This window comes from Coregonus lavaretus (assembly GCF_964263955.1).
Source record: "Coregonus lavaretus genome assembly, contig: HAP1_SCAFFOLD_351, whole genome shotgun sequence".
Classification (NCBI taxonomy): Eukaryota; Metazoa; Chordata; class Actinopteri; order Salmoniformes; family Salmonidae; genus Coregonus; species Coregonus lavaretus.
In genome coordinates, this window is record NW_028165496.1 from 55,181 (window position 1) to 72,496 (window position 17,316).

The following is a 17,316-nucleotide window of genomic DNA, read 5'->3' on the forward strand; positions in this document are numbered from 1 at the left end:
AAAACTCCTGGGCAGGAACCTAGGAAGAAACCTAGAGAGGAACCAGGCTCTGAGGGGTGGCCAGTCCTCTTCTGGCCAGTCCTCTTCTGGCTGTGACCAGTGGAGATTATAGGAGTACATGACCATGGTCCTCTGTAGCTCAGCTGGTAGAGCACGGCGCTTGTAACGCCAAGGTAGTGGGTTCGATCCCCGGGACCACCCATACACAAAAAATGTATGCACGCATGACTGTAAGTCGCTTTGGATAAAAGCGTCTGCTAAATGGCATATTATTATTATTATTATTTTTAAGGCCAGATCATTCTTCAAGATGTTCAAACATTCAGAGATGACCAGCAGGGTGAAGTAATAATCCCAGTGGTTGAGGGTGCAACAGGTCAGTACCTCAGGAGTTAACCCCCTAGAGTCGATTGACGTACCGGTGTGTCAATCTTAAGTTACATAACAAATCTCCATCAACATCCGTCAGTTTACGGTAGAGATATTTGTTATTTTGGGATGCATCTCAATCCACCTCATTCGCTGGTGTCGCATTTCCAAATCTGCGGTGAAAGGTGAAAGGTGACAGAGCTAGAGTGATGTTTGTCATACCATGAGACATCCTGAAAAATCGGTCTTCTCACGAAAATGTCTCTATCTTCCGAGACTCTCACGATTGAGTTCTCAGTTTTCCTCTATGACCCCCACAAGTGCCACGTGACTCGTCTGAAGGTAACGGTACCGGTTAAAAAAAACGAATGGAGGTATGGAAGTAGTTTTGCGCCTACCCAAAAAAGGGGTTTAATATGTGTAAAAAAATATATATATATATATATTTCCTGATCTTTCTTATGTCTCCTAGATACAGGACAGACACCTCAAAACCTTATTTCTATTGATACATTTTGGACTGTCTTTTTTGCCATGTATGAATGTGTTATTCAATGCTTTTCTATGGGCTTTAGTAGTAAATGCCAAATTTAAATATTTTATCAAATATTTTTCATATATTTTTGTTGATACCTAAAGGGGATCCTAAAATTCTAAATCAAAAAGCTCAATGATCCATAGTATGACCATCTTAAAACAATTCCAAATGTCATATGTCAGCTTAGCATCTGAAAATTACAACATCAAGTGACTGTCCAAAGCTGAATGATATTTATTAAGTTTATTACATAAAGTTTTCCTCTGTAGCTCAGCTGGTAGAGCACGGCGCTTGTAACGCGGCGCTTGTAACGCCAAGGTAGTGGGTTCAATCCCCGGGACCACCCATACACAAAAAAAATGTATGCACGCATGACTGTAAGTCGCTTTGGATAAAAGCGTCTGCTAAATGGCATATTATTATTATATTATAATCAAAACATAATTGTCATCTCTTTGAGTGAAGGGGTAGTTGTGATGAGACAGGTGGGTGTCATCTCTCTGAGTGAAGGGGTAGTTGTGATGAGACCGGTGGGTGCCATCTCTCTGAGTGAAGGGGTAGTTGTGATGAGACAGGTGGGTGCCATCTCTCTGAGTGAAGGGGTAGTTGTGATGAGACAGGTGGGTGCCATCTCTCTGAGTGAAGGGGTAGTTGTGATGAGACAGGTGGGTGCCATCTCTCTGAGTGAAGGGGTAGTTGTGATGAGACAGGTGGGTGTCATCTCTCTGAGTGAAGGGGTAGTTGTGATGAGACAGGTGGGTGCCATCTCTCTGAGTGAAGGGGTAGTTGTGATGAGACAGGTGGGTGTCATCTCTCTGAGTGAAGGGGTAGTTGTGATGAGACAGGTGGGTGCCATCTCTCTGAGTGAAGGGGTAGTTGTGATGAGACAGGTGGGTGTCATCTCTCTGAGTGAAGGGGTAGTTGTGATGAGACAGGTGGGTGCCATCTCTCTGAGTGAAGGGGTAGTTGTGATGAGACAGGTGGGTGTCATCTCTCTGAGTGAAGGGGTAGTTGTGATGAGACAGGTGGGTGCCATCTCTCTGAGTGAAGGGGTAGTTGTGATGAGACAGGTGGGTGCCATCTCTCTGAGTGAAGGGGTAGTTGTGATGAGACAGGTGGGTGTCATCTCTCTGAGTGAAGGGGTAGTTGTATTGTGACAGAGCCAAACTCTCCCTGGTTGTGAATCTGATCACACGGTTTGTATTGTGACAGAGCCAAACTCTCCCTGGTTGTGAATCTGATCACACGGTTTGTATTGTGACAGAGCCAAACTCTCCCACCTTGTGAGTCTTGAATGCTGGATATCTAGGCTCAGTAAAGAACGGCATGTCGAGTATGGTGTACAGATGGGTCAGTATGTCTGAGGAGACACGGTAGAAGTACAGAGTGCCGGCCAGAAACACCCCCCACACACTTAGAGGTGGGGACGATCGCCACATTTGCGGTGGATGTTATTTATTTGGCTTGAAATATTGCAGCTGTCGTCGTAAAAGGTGTAATAATAATCAAAAGATGTTCTCTCTGGACTGTTTTCTGTGAACGTCACCCAAATAGAAAAGGAGCCGGTCCCCTCAGCCTGCCAGTAAACACAGACTCCAGACAGGCCCTGGGTACAGCGCACATCCTGGACGTTGCCCAAGTTTACTATCCCTGGAATCTGTCTCCTCTAATCTCTTGTTCTCCTCAGACAGTGTCATTTTATGCAATCAGGGTCCATGGTGAGCTGACAGGCATCTACAGAAAAATACACACACACACACACACACACAGGAATGAGCATAGGAAACTTTACAACAAAGGGGTAGTTATCGATGTCAGAAGTTTTGCATACTGATGGTGATTCAAATGTGCAATAATATGTTCGGGCCTGGACAGGTTCCTGTACATCATATTCTATGTCAGATTTGTATTCAGACTCACATTATCTCATGCCTGGTTTGATTCATGTTCCACACTATAGGAGAGGCAGAAGAACAGACAGACTGACACAGACAGACAGCTGTTCATACAGTTCTTACAGTCATTGCTGTCATTTGTTCAGCGGTATTCAAAGTGGGGGGAAATGTTCATATTAGGCTACACTTCCCCCAGTCTACAGTGTGGATCCTCCAGTCTAGCAGAGAGCAGCTTCACTCCAGAGTCTCCTGGGTGATTGTAGCTCAGGTCCAGTTCTCTCAGGTGGGAGGGGTTTGACATCAGAGCTGAAGCCAGAGAAGCACAGCCTTCCTCTGTGACCAGACAACCACACAGCCTTCCTCTGTGACCAGACAACCACACAGCCTTCCTCTGTGACCAGACAACCACACAGCCCGCAGAGAGCAGTTGGCATGGGATTGAGTGAAACACACTCAAACACACACGCACTCAATATAACATTTATATTGCAACAGCATTGTGTGAGACTCTCACCCCAAAACCTGCAAGGCACAGCGAGGGTCCCCCAGTGCAGCAGAGAGTCGCTCCACCTCCGCCTTCCTGCAGTGTCTAACTACCGGGACCAGTCTCCAATGACCCTCTAGTGTTGTGCTGTATTTTCTCATGTTAAATTGACCCGGCACCTCCTCTGACATCAGCAGCTTGTAGGCCAGCGCTGAACACTGACCAGGCCTCCGACTATGAATTTCCTCCACCAGCGAGTTATTGTTAAACTCCATCAAACAGAGAAGGAGATTGATACACCGCTCCGAGGAGTATTGCTTCACAAGGTCTATAAAAGCCTGGTTGCCATGGTTGCCAGGTGAGTGCTTTTCTTTGATGTTCTGGATGGTATTCTGGATCCTCTCTGGGTCTCCTCTCTGTCTGGAGCCGTAGGCTTTTCAAGAGGATCTGATTGGACTCCAGTGAGATGCCCAGGAAGAGGTCGAGGTGACCGGTCACGCTCTTCAACGCTTCGTCCACCGCACTCTTCTGCAAGTCAAACAATGTTCTCTGAAAAACTTCAGGTTGAGGGCGGATGTCTTCCTCATCAAGTGGTACCGGTAACCTTTTCTGTCTTGACGTGAACGGGTTGACATTTTCACTTACATAAATGTAGGAAACGTAGAGTGCAGTGAAGAACTCTTGAATGGTGAGATGCACAAAGCTGTACTTGTTTTCTCTAAACATTGGGTCCTCCTCTCTGAAGAGCTCTGTGCACATCCCTGAGAGCAAGAAGCCTTCCTTGACATCAATGCCACACCCTCTCAGATCGTCTTCAGAAAACACCAGATTGCTCTTTTCCAAGTTTTGGAAGGCTAGTTTTCCAAGCTTCAGAATGATCTGTACGTCAGACTCTGACAGAATACGAGGATCTGGTTCGTTTTTCCCATTATATTTCTTGTTTTTCATGCTTGTCAGAGTGAGTAGGAAACGAATGTACATCTCAGTCAGAGTTTTAGGGACTTCTTCAGAACAGGATCCTCTCAACATGTTCCGAAGAACCATGGCAGTAATCCAACAGAAGACTGGAATGTGACACATGATTAAGAGACTCCTCGACATCTTTATGTGTGAGATGATTTTGCTGGACAGGTTTTCATCATCACTGAATCTCTTCTTGAAGTATTCTTCTTTCAGTGGGTCGTTGAATCCCCAAACTTCTGTTACACGGTCAAAACAGTCGGAGGGTATCTTATCAACTGCTGCTTGTCGGGAGGTTATCCAGAGGAGAGCAGAAGGAAGCAGATTCCCCTTGATGAGGTTTGTCAGCAGCACGTCCACTGATGTTGTCTTGGTTACATTAGACAACCTCTTGTTGTTATGGAAATCCAGTGGAAGTTGGCTTTCATCCAGACCATCCAAGATGAACACGACTTTACAGGCGACCACCTTCTTTGTGTATTCTATATCTGAAAGTTCAGGGTGGAAGTCACTCAGGAGCTCCAACAGACTGTACTGGTCGTCTTTGTTTCGATTCAAGTCCCTAAATAGAAGTACAAAGACAAAATCTACATCCTGATTGGCTTTTTCCTTCTGCCCAGTCAAGGATGAACTTCTGCACCGAGACTGATTTTCCGATGCCAGCGATACCCTTCGTCAGCAGAGTTCTGACGGATGCCTCTTGTTGGAATATGGATTTGAAGACGTCATTGCAGTTGATTGCATGGTCTTGAAATGCTTTGGTCCGAGCCGCGTCGTCCATCTTCCAAACCTCGTGCTCTCTGTTCTCCCTTTCACTCTCTGTGATGTAGAGCTCTGGGTAGATCCTGTTGAGCAACGTTGGATCTCCACGTTTTGCAATGCCCTCAAAGATGTTCCCAGACTTCTTCCTCGTGTTGGACTTTAGGTTGTTTTTCACTCCTCACAGGCCTACTTCTAATTACTTCTAATCAGGAGAACAGTAGAGATATTGAGTAGTTTGTTAGTCCGAGTTTGCCGTTCTAGTGTCTGTAATATGTTACTTTTCACACAAAGTTAGTTTGCTATAGTTCTAATCAGAGTTTGATTATTTGTTACATTGTATTTTTTTTTCCATTTGGTCTGGTCGTGTTCACATTGCCAAATGTCAAACGAATGAAATTGCCTAAACGAAACCATGTGTTCTTCATGCAGGTTGACTCATCATGGGTTGTTTGGTACAGTACTTAACCTACACCCAATGTAGACGGTGCTAAATAGCCTAATAATGAGAAGATTTACAAGGTCAATTCATGATGTTTGCATATTCACTTTAAATAGGATAAAGTTTAAGTCACTGCTGTGTTTTAAATGCCGCAAAACGCAGACGAAAATTCAACTATAATGGGGATTCACATTCTGTCTTATTTTAGTAGAGCTGTATCTGTTCATCTCAAATAAGTACAGAGGTTTGGTTCACTGAAAATCATTTTTGAGAATGTGCACATTTCTGTGTGACTCACCAGTAGCTGGATGACTTGTCTCTGGAGAGAGACAGGAAACAGTCAAGCTCTTAATAAAAAAAAAAGAAATACCCTCTATTATCTTCGTAAATATCTTTATGATCTTCGGTCGTAAAATAATAAATGGAGAAATAAAGTTTCTCACCAGCATCATGTGAACTCATAGTGATATTAATGTTAACTGGATCCCTCACCATTGCAGCCAACAAGCTGGGGTGCATCGATATTAGAACATGAAGAGTTGGGTTGACAACATTAACGGAGGCTCAAATAATTGAACGTTTTCGTTGTCTGATGAAAGTGTTCTTTGTCTCTGATTTAAATGTTCACTTCCCTCATGACCTCATTTGTAGGCAGGTTTTAATGTCTATGCTTTCTTGCAACACCTGCCAATGCCAACTCATAAATTGTAGTGTCGCAATATCAAAGGTCAAATGGGATAATATAGCCTTGGCACCCCCTTTTAAGGTTAATCATTAATTTGGAGTTACTGAAGGCTTAGCAACACCAGTCAATATACAAGCCATAGACTCTGTTCACTCTGCTGCCGTCCGGCAAACTGTAGCGGAGCATCGGCTCTATGAGCCTGTCCGACAGCTTCTACCCCCAAGCCATAGACTGTTCACTCTGCTGCCGTCCGGCAAACTGTAGCGGAGCATCGGCTCTATGAGCCTGTCCGACAGCTTCTACCCCCAAGCCATAGACTGTTCACTCTGCTACCGTCCGGCAAACTGTAGCGGAGCATCGGCTCTATGAGCCTGTCCGACAGCTTCTACCCCCAAGCCATAGACTGTTCACTCTGCTACCGTCCGGCAAACTGTAGCGGAGCATCAGCTCTATGAGCCTGTCCGACAGCTTCTACCCCCAAGCCAGAAGACTGATAAATAGTTAATTAAATGGTTACCCACTGACCCTATCTGGCATTGACTCTATGCACACTCACTATATATACACACTATATACACACTCACTAGACTATATATACACACTATATACACACTGACTAGACTATATACACACTCACTAGACTATATATACACACTATATATACACTGACTAGACTATATATACACACTATATACACACTCACTAGACTATATACACACTCACTAGACTATATATACACACTATATACACACTCACTAGACTATATATACACACTATATACACACTCACTAGACTATATACACACTCACTAGACTATATATACACACACTTGACTATATATACATACTATATATACACACTATATACACACTGACTGGACTATACTGTGTATGCAGACTATATACACACTCACTCACACACTCTACACTGACACTCACACAAAACCCACACACATTCACATAAACCAGAGGAGGATAGGGGAGGAGGAGGAGGAGGAGGAGGAGGGAAGGGGAGGAGGACAGAGGAGGAGGAGGAGGATAGGGGAGGAGGAGGATAGGGGAATAGGAGGAGGAGGATAGGGTAGGAGGAGGAGGAGGAAAACACTCCAGGCCATTCTTGAACGTCATCAACTAGATAGAAAGTATAACGGAGCTTTATATTTAATAAATATATTATATAGATTTTATATTTTCAAATAAATGCCCTTTTTTCCGTCCCTCAAATTGATTTTGATGACACAAATCGAACAACTTTTATTTTTATCTGAGACAAAGTTTGCCCACCCCTGCTCTAAAGTATCATCCACCCCTCCTCCCTCGCTCTTTCCTCTATCACTCTCCCTTTCTCCCCCTCTTCCCTCCCTCGCTCTTTCCTCTATCACTCTCCCTTTCTCCTCCCTCCCTCGCTCTTCCCTCTATCACTCTCCCTTTCTCCCCCTCCTCCCTCGCTCTTTCCTCTATCACTCTCCCTTTCTCCTCCCTCCCTCGCTCTTCCCTCTATCACTCTCCCTTTCTCCCCCTCCTCCCTCGCTCTTCCCTCTATCACTCTCCCTTTCTCCCCCTCCTCCCTCGCTCTTCCCTCTATCACTCTCCCTTTCTCCCCCTCCTCCCTCCCACGCTCTTTCCTCTATCACTCTCCCTTTCTCCCCCTCCTCCCTCCCACGCTCTTTCCTCTATCACTCTCCCTTTCTCCCCCTCCTCCCTCCCTTGCTCTCTCTCTTTCCTCTATCACTCTGTAATATCACTCTCCCCCCTCTCTTTCCTCTATCACTCTGTAGTATCACTCTCCCCCCTCTCTCCCTTTCCTCTATCACTCTGTAATATCACTCTCCCCCCTTCCTCTATCACTCTGTAGTATCACTCCCCCCCTCTCCCTCTCCCCCACCACTCTCTTTCCTCTTCCATTACTGGGAGGAGACTCAGGTCTGGTTTCAGCTGCTTCAACTAAACTTGAATAACTTTTACACATTAATCATTAAAAACATGATAACTATAACAACAACAATAATACAATAATACAAATATAAACAAACAACTTCCAAAGACCATTTCCACACCCAAAGCTGAACGGTGTGTGAATGGTAAATATTTATTACGTTTATTACATAACATTTTCTAATCAAAACATCATTGTCCTCTCTCTAAGTGAAGGTGTATTTGTGATGAGACAGGTGGATGTCATCTCTCTGAGTGAAGGTGTATTTGTGATGAGACAGGTGGATGTCATCTCTCTGAGTGAAGGTGTATTTGTGATGAGACAGGTTGATGTCATCTCTCTGAGTGAAGGTGTATTTGTGATGAGACAGGTGGATGTCATCTCTCTGAGTGAAGGTGTATTTGTGATGAGACAGGTTGATGTCATCTCTCTGAGTGAAGGTGTATTTGTGATGAGACAGGTGGATGTCATCTCTCTGAGTGAAGGTGTATTTGTGATGAGACAGGTTGATGTCATCTCTCTGAGTGAAGGTGTATTTGTGATGAGACAGGTGGATGTCATCTCTCTGAGTGAAGGTGTATTTGTGATGAGACAGGTTGATGTCATCTCTCTGAGTGAAGGTGTATTTGTGATGAGACAGGTGGATGTCATCTTCATCACTTGATATCAGACAGAGACACAACAACATGACTCTCAGTTCCATACAAAACTTTATTGACATTAATCATTATTTACATCATCATCAATGTATGTAATGTGTGACTATACCATTTCGATTTCCCACCTGGGTATCAATAAAGTTCAATTAAAATCTCCCCCCAAAAAACACAGACTAAATCTAATTACAGAAATAAAATTAATAAAAAATGTGTCTGTCAGTTACTCTGGTATGGCTGCATTCATTCACAGAGTTTGGATTTTAACTGAGCCAAATATCTCCATCTCATCACACATGATTCTGAACTGAGGGTAAAGGGGCTCAGTGAACGTGGTGTGGAATGTGTACAGGTGGGTCAGTGTACCAGAGGAGACGCTGTAAAAGGACAGAGTGCCGGCCGGAAAGTCGAGATACACTCCTATACACTTTGGGTCCGGCCTGGGTACTGGCACAACTGAGAACCTGATATTATGAATAAATGTGTACTGTTCATTGCAGCAGAAAAGCCCCCAAGACCTCTTTGCCTCAGTAACCGATCTGGATGTATATGTCACCCCAATGACAACCCAGCCAGTCCATTCAACCTGCCAGTAGAAACGGCCATCAGACAGGGGCTCCATGCAGCGTACTTTGGCCCACTTATCCAACTTTTCTGTCCGATCTGAGTCATCTGAATCCGAGAAATCCAAATGAGGATATCGGTTAACCTGCGTTCTCCTCACCACCCTCGTGTTGTCCTCGGACAGAGTCAGGTCACCATCTGCTGACATATCGTTCAGCTTGAGCTGGCAGGCATCTGTAGCAAGACAAGGCAGAAATAAACAGAAACACATGTGTGTTACGTTCTTTTCACAATTTGCTTATAAAAGTTTAGGTGCTTAAAAAGCTAGCTTTCTTTTCCTAAATGTAGTTTGATGACTCACATTTCCTCAGGCCTGGTTTGATTCTGGACTCTCCACCATGGTCCAAACTGTGGGACAAAGAAAGAGTCATGTAGGGCCTATTGAACCTGATTACAGTGGAGATTGCCTTGATGATTTCACTATATAAACTAGAGTCTTGAAAGCCCATTGAGCAATGAGGTGTTAACAGAAGCAAAAGTCAAATCAACTACATTTCCTTTTACCTGAGTTTCTCCAGTCTACAGTGTGGATCCTCCAGTCTAGCAGAGAGCAGCTTCACTCCGGAGTCTCCTGGGTGATTGAAGCTCAGGTCCAGTTCTCTCAGGTGGGAGGGGTTTGACTCCAGAGCAGAGGCAAGAAACGTACAGCCTTTCTCTGTGACTAGACAACCAGAAAGCCTACAGAGATAAGAGACAGCATAAAACAATGAACAACTGCTAGAGTATATATTTTTTAAGTTAAAACGTTTAAATTCCATTTAAGTGCAGTGCAGTTCACTAGTTCAATCATTCCTATTTGACTGTTTTCTGAAGTTTACAGTATGCTTTCACAATATCAAATGTGTAATCTACCTAAGAGTCTGTAAGGCACAGTTGGGGTTCCTCAGTCCAGCAGAGAGGAGCCTCATTCCAGAGTACCACAGGCTGTTGTCTCTCAGGTCCAGCTCTCTCAGTACTGAGTATGACCACAGGACAGGAGCCAGGGAGACACAGGAACGTCTGGAGAGATTACACTCCCTTAGCCTTGGGAGGGGAAAAAGGGAGAGAATTTAACGCTACGTTCTCTTGGTGTTTCCATTGTTACGGTATAGTTTTAACAATGCGGTAATAAAAGGTTTCTTCTACTGTAACATGTGGAAGATTAAACATAACGGTTTATTTCTCACCCCAGAGTCTGTATCTGACAGTGTGGATCCATCAGTCCAGCAGACAGCAGCTTTACTCCAGAGTCTCCCAGTTTGTTGCAGCCCAGACGTAGTTCCTCGAGCTGAGAGACTGCTATAGCAGAGGACAAACTTCCACAGGACTCCTCTGTAACCCCACAACCAGTCAGTCTGTCCAACATGAAAAAAATGTATTAAAAAAATGTAAAGGGGAGCTGTCATTAATCAATAATAAATTAACCTATAGGGCCAGTTTCAAGATACATTAAGCCAAATCCTGGACTAATATAATATGCCATATAGCAGACGCTTTTATCCAAAGCGACTTACAGTCATGTGTGCATACATTTTCTTTTTTGTGTATGGGTGGTCCCGGGGATCGAACCCACTACCTTAGCGTTACAAGCGCCGTGCTCTACCAGCTGAGCTACAGAGGACCACAGGGACTAAGAAGCTAGCTAACAATCAATGGTAAGTGATAGGGGCATGTGTGCAATGTTTTTACATAAATGAACAAATCACCTAATGTCAAACCACATATGGAGTTGATTTGACAATTTTGAAAAGTGCAGGCATTTCCCTTCTATTGATCCTGACCTTCCCCTTTAAAACATGTTCATTACTCACCTCAGTATCTTCAGGTTACAGTGTGGACTCATAAGACCACTGGAGATCTGCTTCACCCCTGTGTCTGTCAGTTTGTTGTAGCTGAGATCCAGCTCTGTCAGACATGAGCCAGCTGACTGGAGAGCCGAGGCAACGGTTTCACAAATGTCATCTTTGAGATCACAACTGGTGAGTCTGTGTGAAACAACCCCCCAAAAATTATTGAATTGTTCAAACTTGCCAACATGCATACCACCGTCATTTAAAGTTGTTTATCATTTTATTTATTGCTTGTTTTCTTTGCCAGAGTAGATTTTGAAGGTTACTGACTGTTGAAAAGTGTTCTGCTGTGTGTTGTTCCAGGCATAGCACTCACCTCAACACAAGTGGCTGGCTGTGAGGACCCATCAGCACAGCCTTTAGAAGCTCTGGTCCTGGTCTTTCCATGTTGATATGGCTAAGGTTAAGTGACTCCAGTCGGCAGTTGGGACTCCTCAGTCCAACAGAGAGGGACGTCAGGTCCAACAGGGCGTTGCCGCTGAGGTCCAGCTCTCTCAGCTGGGAGTCGGGCAGCTGTAGTGCAGATGCCACCGTTTCACAGCAACTCGTTGTAAGGCAGCAGTCCGCTAGTCTACAGAGGAGAGACGTTTATTATGGGAGATGTGGATGTAGTATAGGACTGATTTAAAATGGCTATAAGACATACAGTGACATACTGTACACATCAACACTTCAACTCACATAGCCTTTCGGCAGCATCGAACAGCAGGGACCAGCCTCTTACGCCCCTCATCTGACGTGTTGTACTCTCTCACGTCCAGTTTGTCCAACACTTCCTCTGACATCAAGAGTACGTATGCCATCGCCGAGCACTGTGCAGGCGTCAGCTTCTTCTCAGCAGGGGTTTTGGATGTCAAGAACCTTTGAATTTCATTTACAAATGAGGTATCGTTCAACTCAATCAAACAGTGGAAGAGATTGATGCACCTCTCTGGGGAGGGATATTGTCTTTCGTCTGAGAGCTTGTCTTTGATGTATTGGATGGTATTCTGGATACTCTCTTTGTCTCCCTCAGTCTGGAGCTGTAGGCATTTCAAGAGGATCTGATTGGACTCCAGTGAGATGCCCAGAAGGAAGCGGAGGAAGAGGTCTAGATGACCGGTCTTGCTCTTCAAAGCTTCATCCACCGCACTCCTCTGCAAGTCATGCAGTGTTTTCTGCTGCTGCTGAGAACCTCTGGGTTGTGGCCTGTAATCTTCGTCCTCACTGAAGTCATCACCTTCTCCAAAATACCCGTAATTCGATCTTGGTAGCCTGTTCTCTCTTGATGCAAACGGGTTGACATTTTCACTGACAAAGAGGTAGGCAACATAGAGTGCAGCGAAGAACTCCTGAATGCTGAGATGCACAAAGCTGTACTTGTTTGCTCTAAACATTGGGTCCTCCTCTCTGAAGAGCTCTGTGCACATCCCTGAGAGCAAGAAGCCTTCTTTGACATCAATGCCACACCCTCTCAGATCGTCTTCAGAAAACACCAGATTGCTCTTTTCCAAGTTTTGGAAGGCTAGTTTTCCAAGCTTCAGAATGATCTGTACGTCAGACTCTGACAGAATACGAGGATCTGGTTCGTTTTTCCCATTATATTTCTTGTTCTTCATGCTTGTCAGAGTGAGAAGGAAACGAATGTACATCTCAGTCAGAGTTTTAGGGACTTTTCCATGGTCATTTTCACTCAACATTTTCCCAAGAACCATGGCAGTAATCCAAGAGAAGACTGGAATGTGGCACATGATGAAGAGACTCCTCGATGTCTTTATGTGTGAGATGATTTTGCTGGACAGGTTTTCATCATCACTGAATCTCTTCTTGAAGTATTCTTCTTTCTGTGGATCGTTGAATCCCCGAACTTCTGTTACACGGTCAAAACAGTCGGAGGGTATCTTATCAACTGCTGCTGGTCGGGAGGTTATCCAGAGGAGAGCAGAAGGAAGCAGATTCCCCTTGATGAGGTTTGTCAGCAGCACGTCCACTGATGTTGTCTTGGTTACATTAGACAACCTCTTGTTGTTATGGAAATCCAGTGGAAGTTGGCTTTCATCCAGACCATCCAAGATGAACACGACTTTACAGTCTGCAAACTTCTTTGCATCCTTTATATCTGTTAGTTCAGGGTGGAAGTCACTCAGGAGTTCCAAGAGATTGTAGTCATCTTTGATGAAATTCAAGTCCCTAAATGGAAGTGCGAAGACAAAATCTACATCCCGATTGGCTATTCCTTCTGCCCAGTCAAGGATGAACTTCTGCACTGAGACCGTTTTTCCAATGCCAGCGATTCCCTTTGTCAGCACAGTTCTGACGGGTACCGCTTGTTTGGATTGGGATTTGTCATTATGTTCCTCTGTCTTAGGGTCTAAAGATTTAAAGATGTCATTGCAGTTGATTGCATGGTCTTGAAATGCTTTGGTCCGAGCCGTATCTTCAATCTGCCATACCTCATGCTCTTTATTAACCCCTTCACTCTCCCCAGTTGTGATGTAGAGCTCGGTGTAAATATTGTCCAGCAATGTTGGGTTTCCCCGTTTTCCAAGCCCCTCAAAGATGCTCCCAAACTTCTTCTTCATGTTGGACTTGTGTTTGCCCTTGACTTTTTGCAGATCTTCATCTAATGAGGAAAGAACATTGATAGTGTTGTGGGATGCATAAAATATCTTTACTTCCGTTTTTTTATCTGCAGTATTCAGTACCGTAACGAACACAATACTTTCAGTTACTGGTTTCAAAGTCCGATTTCCTGCATGGGCATGCCTTTTTTTTTTTTTTCAGACTTTTATGAGTCTGTGTGTGTGTTAATCTACAACTGGTACATCCATTTTTTTACTTTAAAATTAATTATATACTGTGTACCCATTGATTCTTGAAGAATACAACTTACAAATACCTCATGAGCTTAGTTCAACTGTCGTACCCTATCAGAACACAAAATATATGCTTAATTGTATTGTATTATTTGACAGGGACACTGCATATTAACTAATCAACATCTCTGTAATAATTTGTTTAGTTTTTTTGCATTATTTTCTATTATAACAAAAATAACAATAAAGAATTGTCTTACCAGCACCATGTGAAGGCATAGTAACACTGATGTTTTGATAAACTGAACCTCCGACATTGCAGCCAACAAGTTGGGGTGCAACAACAACAGAACCACCCTGAGCTGTAATGGAGGACTGTGGTGGGGCAGGCTGAGCCGTAATGGAGGACTGTGGTGGGGCAGGCTGAGCCGTAATGGAGGACTGTGGAGGGGCAGGCTGAGCTGTAATGTAGGACTGTGGATGGGCAGGTTGAGCCGTCATGGAGGACAGCGGACCAGAGTCCTGGGCTGGAACGAGGGACTGAGGAGTCTGATCCATGATATCAGACAGTCAGTCTCCTCCCCCTGAGAGAGCCAGAAGCAAAGAGAGAACAGACAATATACACTGAACACTTTCCTTACATTGAGTTACACCCCCTTTTGCCCTCATAACACCTTCCTAATATTGAGTTACACCCCTTTTGCCCTCAGAACACCATCCTAATATTGAGTTGCACCCCCTTTTGCCCTCAGAACACCTTCCTAATGTTGAGTTACAACCCTTTTGCCCTCAGAACACCTTCCTAATATTGAGTTACACCCCCTTTTGCCCTCAGAACACCTTCCTAATATTGAGTTACACCCCTTTTGCCCTCAGAACACCTTCCTAATATTGAGTTGCACCCCCTTTTGCCCTCAGAACACCTTCCTAATGTTGAGTTACAACCCCTTTGCCCTCAGAACACCTTCCTAATATTGAGTTGCACCCCCTTTTGCCCTCAGAACACCTTCCTAATGTTGAGTTACAACCCTTTTGCCCTCAGAACACCTTCCTAATATTGAGTTGCACCCCCTTTTGCCCTGAGAACAACTTCCTAATATTGAGTTGCACCCCCTTTTGCCCTCAGAACAACTTCCTAATATTGAGTTGCACCCCCTTTTGCCCTCAGAACACCTTCCTAATATTGAGTTGCACCCCCTTTTGCCCTCAGAACAACTTCCTAATATTGAGTTGTACCCCCTTTTGCCCTCAGTACAGTCTCAATTCGGTATCAGTATTGTAGTCCTATGCCATAGCCACAGAAGGCTAGAATGGTCATCATAAAGGATACATAGTTGACTTACAGAAAGATTCCCTAGTATATTTATTTTATTTAACCAGGTACGCCATTGAGTATACATTTTCTTTAACAATAACAACCTGACCACGATAAGAGCGAGACACCGTGCAGCAAAGCAGACAATTCTTTAAAACTCAACACATAAACAGAAAACGTAAAAAACAAATGCACAACACTCGGTAGGATGTAACACATATCTATATAACGGTTATATAGAGCTTTGAATCCCTAAAAAGACGACACTTACCGCATGTAAGTTGTCTTGTTGTGCCGTCTACAATAGTGCTCTTTCTTCCTCCTACTTTCTTTGGTCTGTTTCATGTTCTGGGCGTTGTAGAGGAGGATACTTCCTCAGTGTTGCCAACTCCTCAGTAAGTAAAGTAGCTATTGGCTGTCCTAAAAGTCACTAGAAGTCGCAAAATGACGTCACCACTCAATTTGCATAATTGGTCATGCGCTTGTAATTGTGATGGACGCTGTAGGAGAGAGGAATAACTTTGTGAGAGAGATTTTTTTTTGTATACAATCTACATTAACAATCTAAATGGACCACAAAAAAAATAAGGGCGGGATCAGCCAGCGGCGGCTTCTCGCATGCGCGATTCATTTGCAGTCTGGACGCGGAGTGGTGAACATCTTCTGCTCTGAATACTCGCTAAATATAGCGACAAAGTCGCTAAATTGGCAATGTTAACTTCCTGAACTTTGCAGTTAACCGCAAAGTTTCATCATCTCTGTACTGACATGGTTTGGTGACTGGATAGAAATTAATTCAAAGGAATAGTCAGAGAGGCGTGTCTTAGTTTATAATACAAAACTGTGTCTGTCTGTCTGTTTTATATACTTTGTATTTAAAGCACAAATGTATTAATAAAGTTGATTTTTCTATCAGTCTGTCTGTCGGTCTGTCTCTCTGTCCATCCATCTGTCTGTCTATGTTTCTTTCTCTCTCTCTTCATAGTAGGGATATTCAAAAATAAAATATATAAATAATTTTTTTAACATGTTGATTTTTCTGTCTGTCTGTCTGTTTTATATACTTTGTATTTAAAGCACAAATGTATTAATAAAGTAGATTTTTCTGTCAGTCTGTCTATCTGTCAGTCAGTCTGTCTGTTAGTCTGTTTCTCTCTGTCCATCAGTCTGTCTGTTTTTCTTTCTCTCTCTCTTTATCATTGGGATATTCAATATATAAATATTTAAAAAAACATGTAGAATAAATGTAGGATACATAGGATACTAGTTGATTTACAGAACGATGCCGTAGTAAATGTATTTTATTTGCTCTTATTTAACCAGGTACGTCATTGAGTATACTTAAGCAATAAGGTCCAAGGGGGTGTGGTATATGGCCGATATACCACAAACCCCAGAGGTGCCTTATTGCTATTGTAAAATGGTTACCAACATAATTAGAACAGTAAAAATAAGTGTTTTGTCATACCCGTGGTATACGGTCTCATATACCATGGCTTTCAGCCAATCAGCATTCAGGGCTCGAACTACCCAGTTTACACATTTTCTTTAACAATAACGACCTGACCACGATAAGAGCGATACACCGTGTATCAAAGCAGACAGTTCTTTGAAACTCAACACATAAACAGAAAAGGTAAAAGACAAATGTACAACACTGGGTAGGATGTAACACAGATCTATATAACGGTTATATAGAGCTTTGAATCCCTAAAAAGACGACACTTACCGCATGTAAGTTGTCTTGTTGTTCTGTCTACTCTGGGCGTTGTAGGGTAGGCTACTTCCTGTTAACCGCAAAGTTTCATAACCTCTGGCAACGGTTCTGTTCTAACAGGCTTGGTGATTGGATAGAAATGAATTCAAACAAATAGGCAGAGAGGCGTGTCTTAGCTTGTAATGCTGTCTCCCGAGTGGCGCAGTGGTCTAAGGCACTGCATTGCAGTGCTAGCTGTGCCACTAGAGATCCTGGTTCGAATCCAGGCTCTGTCGTAGCCGGCCACGACCGGGAGACCCATGGGGCGGTGCAC

General features: G+C 43.7%; 1 protein-coding gene across 2 annotated transcripts; it reads right to left on the bottom strand.

The window, feature by feature from the left end:
• Nucleotides 1-8,759: 8,759 nt before the first annotated feature.
• LOC311115791 (NACHT, LRR and PYD domains-containing protein 3-like) lies at nt 8,760-17,076 on the bottom strand. 2 transcript variants are annotated; one of them, XM_084190922.1, is made up of 11 exons: nt 17,016-17,076; nt 15,558-15,786; nt 14,232-14,555; nt 11,858-13,778; nt 11,493-11,747; nt 11,138-11,311; nt 10,514-10,681; nt 10,200-10,370; nt 9,852-10,025; nt 9,649-9,695; nt 8,760-9,521 (listed from the first exon to the last, which is right to left on the bottom strand). In XM_084190922.1, the coding sequence occupies exons 3-11, from the start codon at nt 14,527-14,529 to the stop codon at nt 8,971-8,973; spliced, it is 3,759 nt and encodes a 1,252-aa protein (XP_084047048.1). In that variant the 5' UTR covers nt 14,530-14,555; nt 15,558-15,786; nt 17,016-17,076; the 3' UTR covers nt 8,760-8,970. The 2 variants fall into 2 exon arrangements, with proteins under 2 accessions (XP_084047048.1, XP_084047049.1); XM_084190923.1 differs by lacking the exons at nt 15,558-15,786; nt 17,016-17,076 and having other exon boundaries at nt 14,232-14,598.
• Nucleotides 17,077-17,316: the final 240 nt, after the last annotated feature.

Bases quoted from the DNA above. Each gene is read 5' to 3' on its own strand.
- LOC311115791 (XM_084190922.1), bottom strand. From the start codon at position 14,529: ATGGATCAGACTCCTCAGTCCCTCGTTCCAGCCCAGGACTCTGGTCCG. The intron at 10,026-10,199 runs GTAGATTACACA...TTATCTCTGTAG, and splicing joins TGTGCCTTACAGACTCTTAG to GCTTTCTGGTTGTCTAGTCA. The intron at 9,696-9,851 runs GTAAAAGGAAAT...TTTGTCCCACAG, and splicing joins TGTAGACTGGAGAAACTCAG to TTTGGACCATGGTGGAGAGT.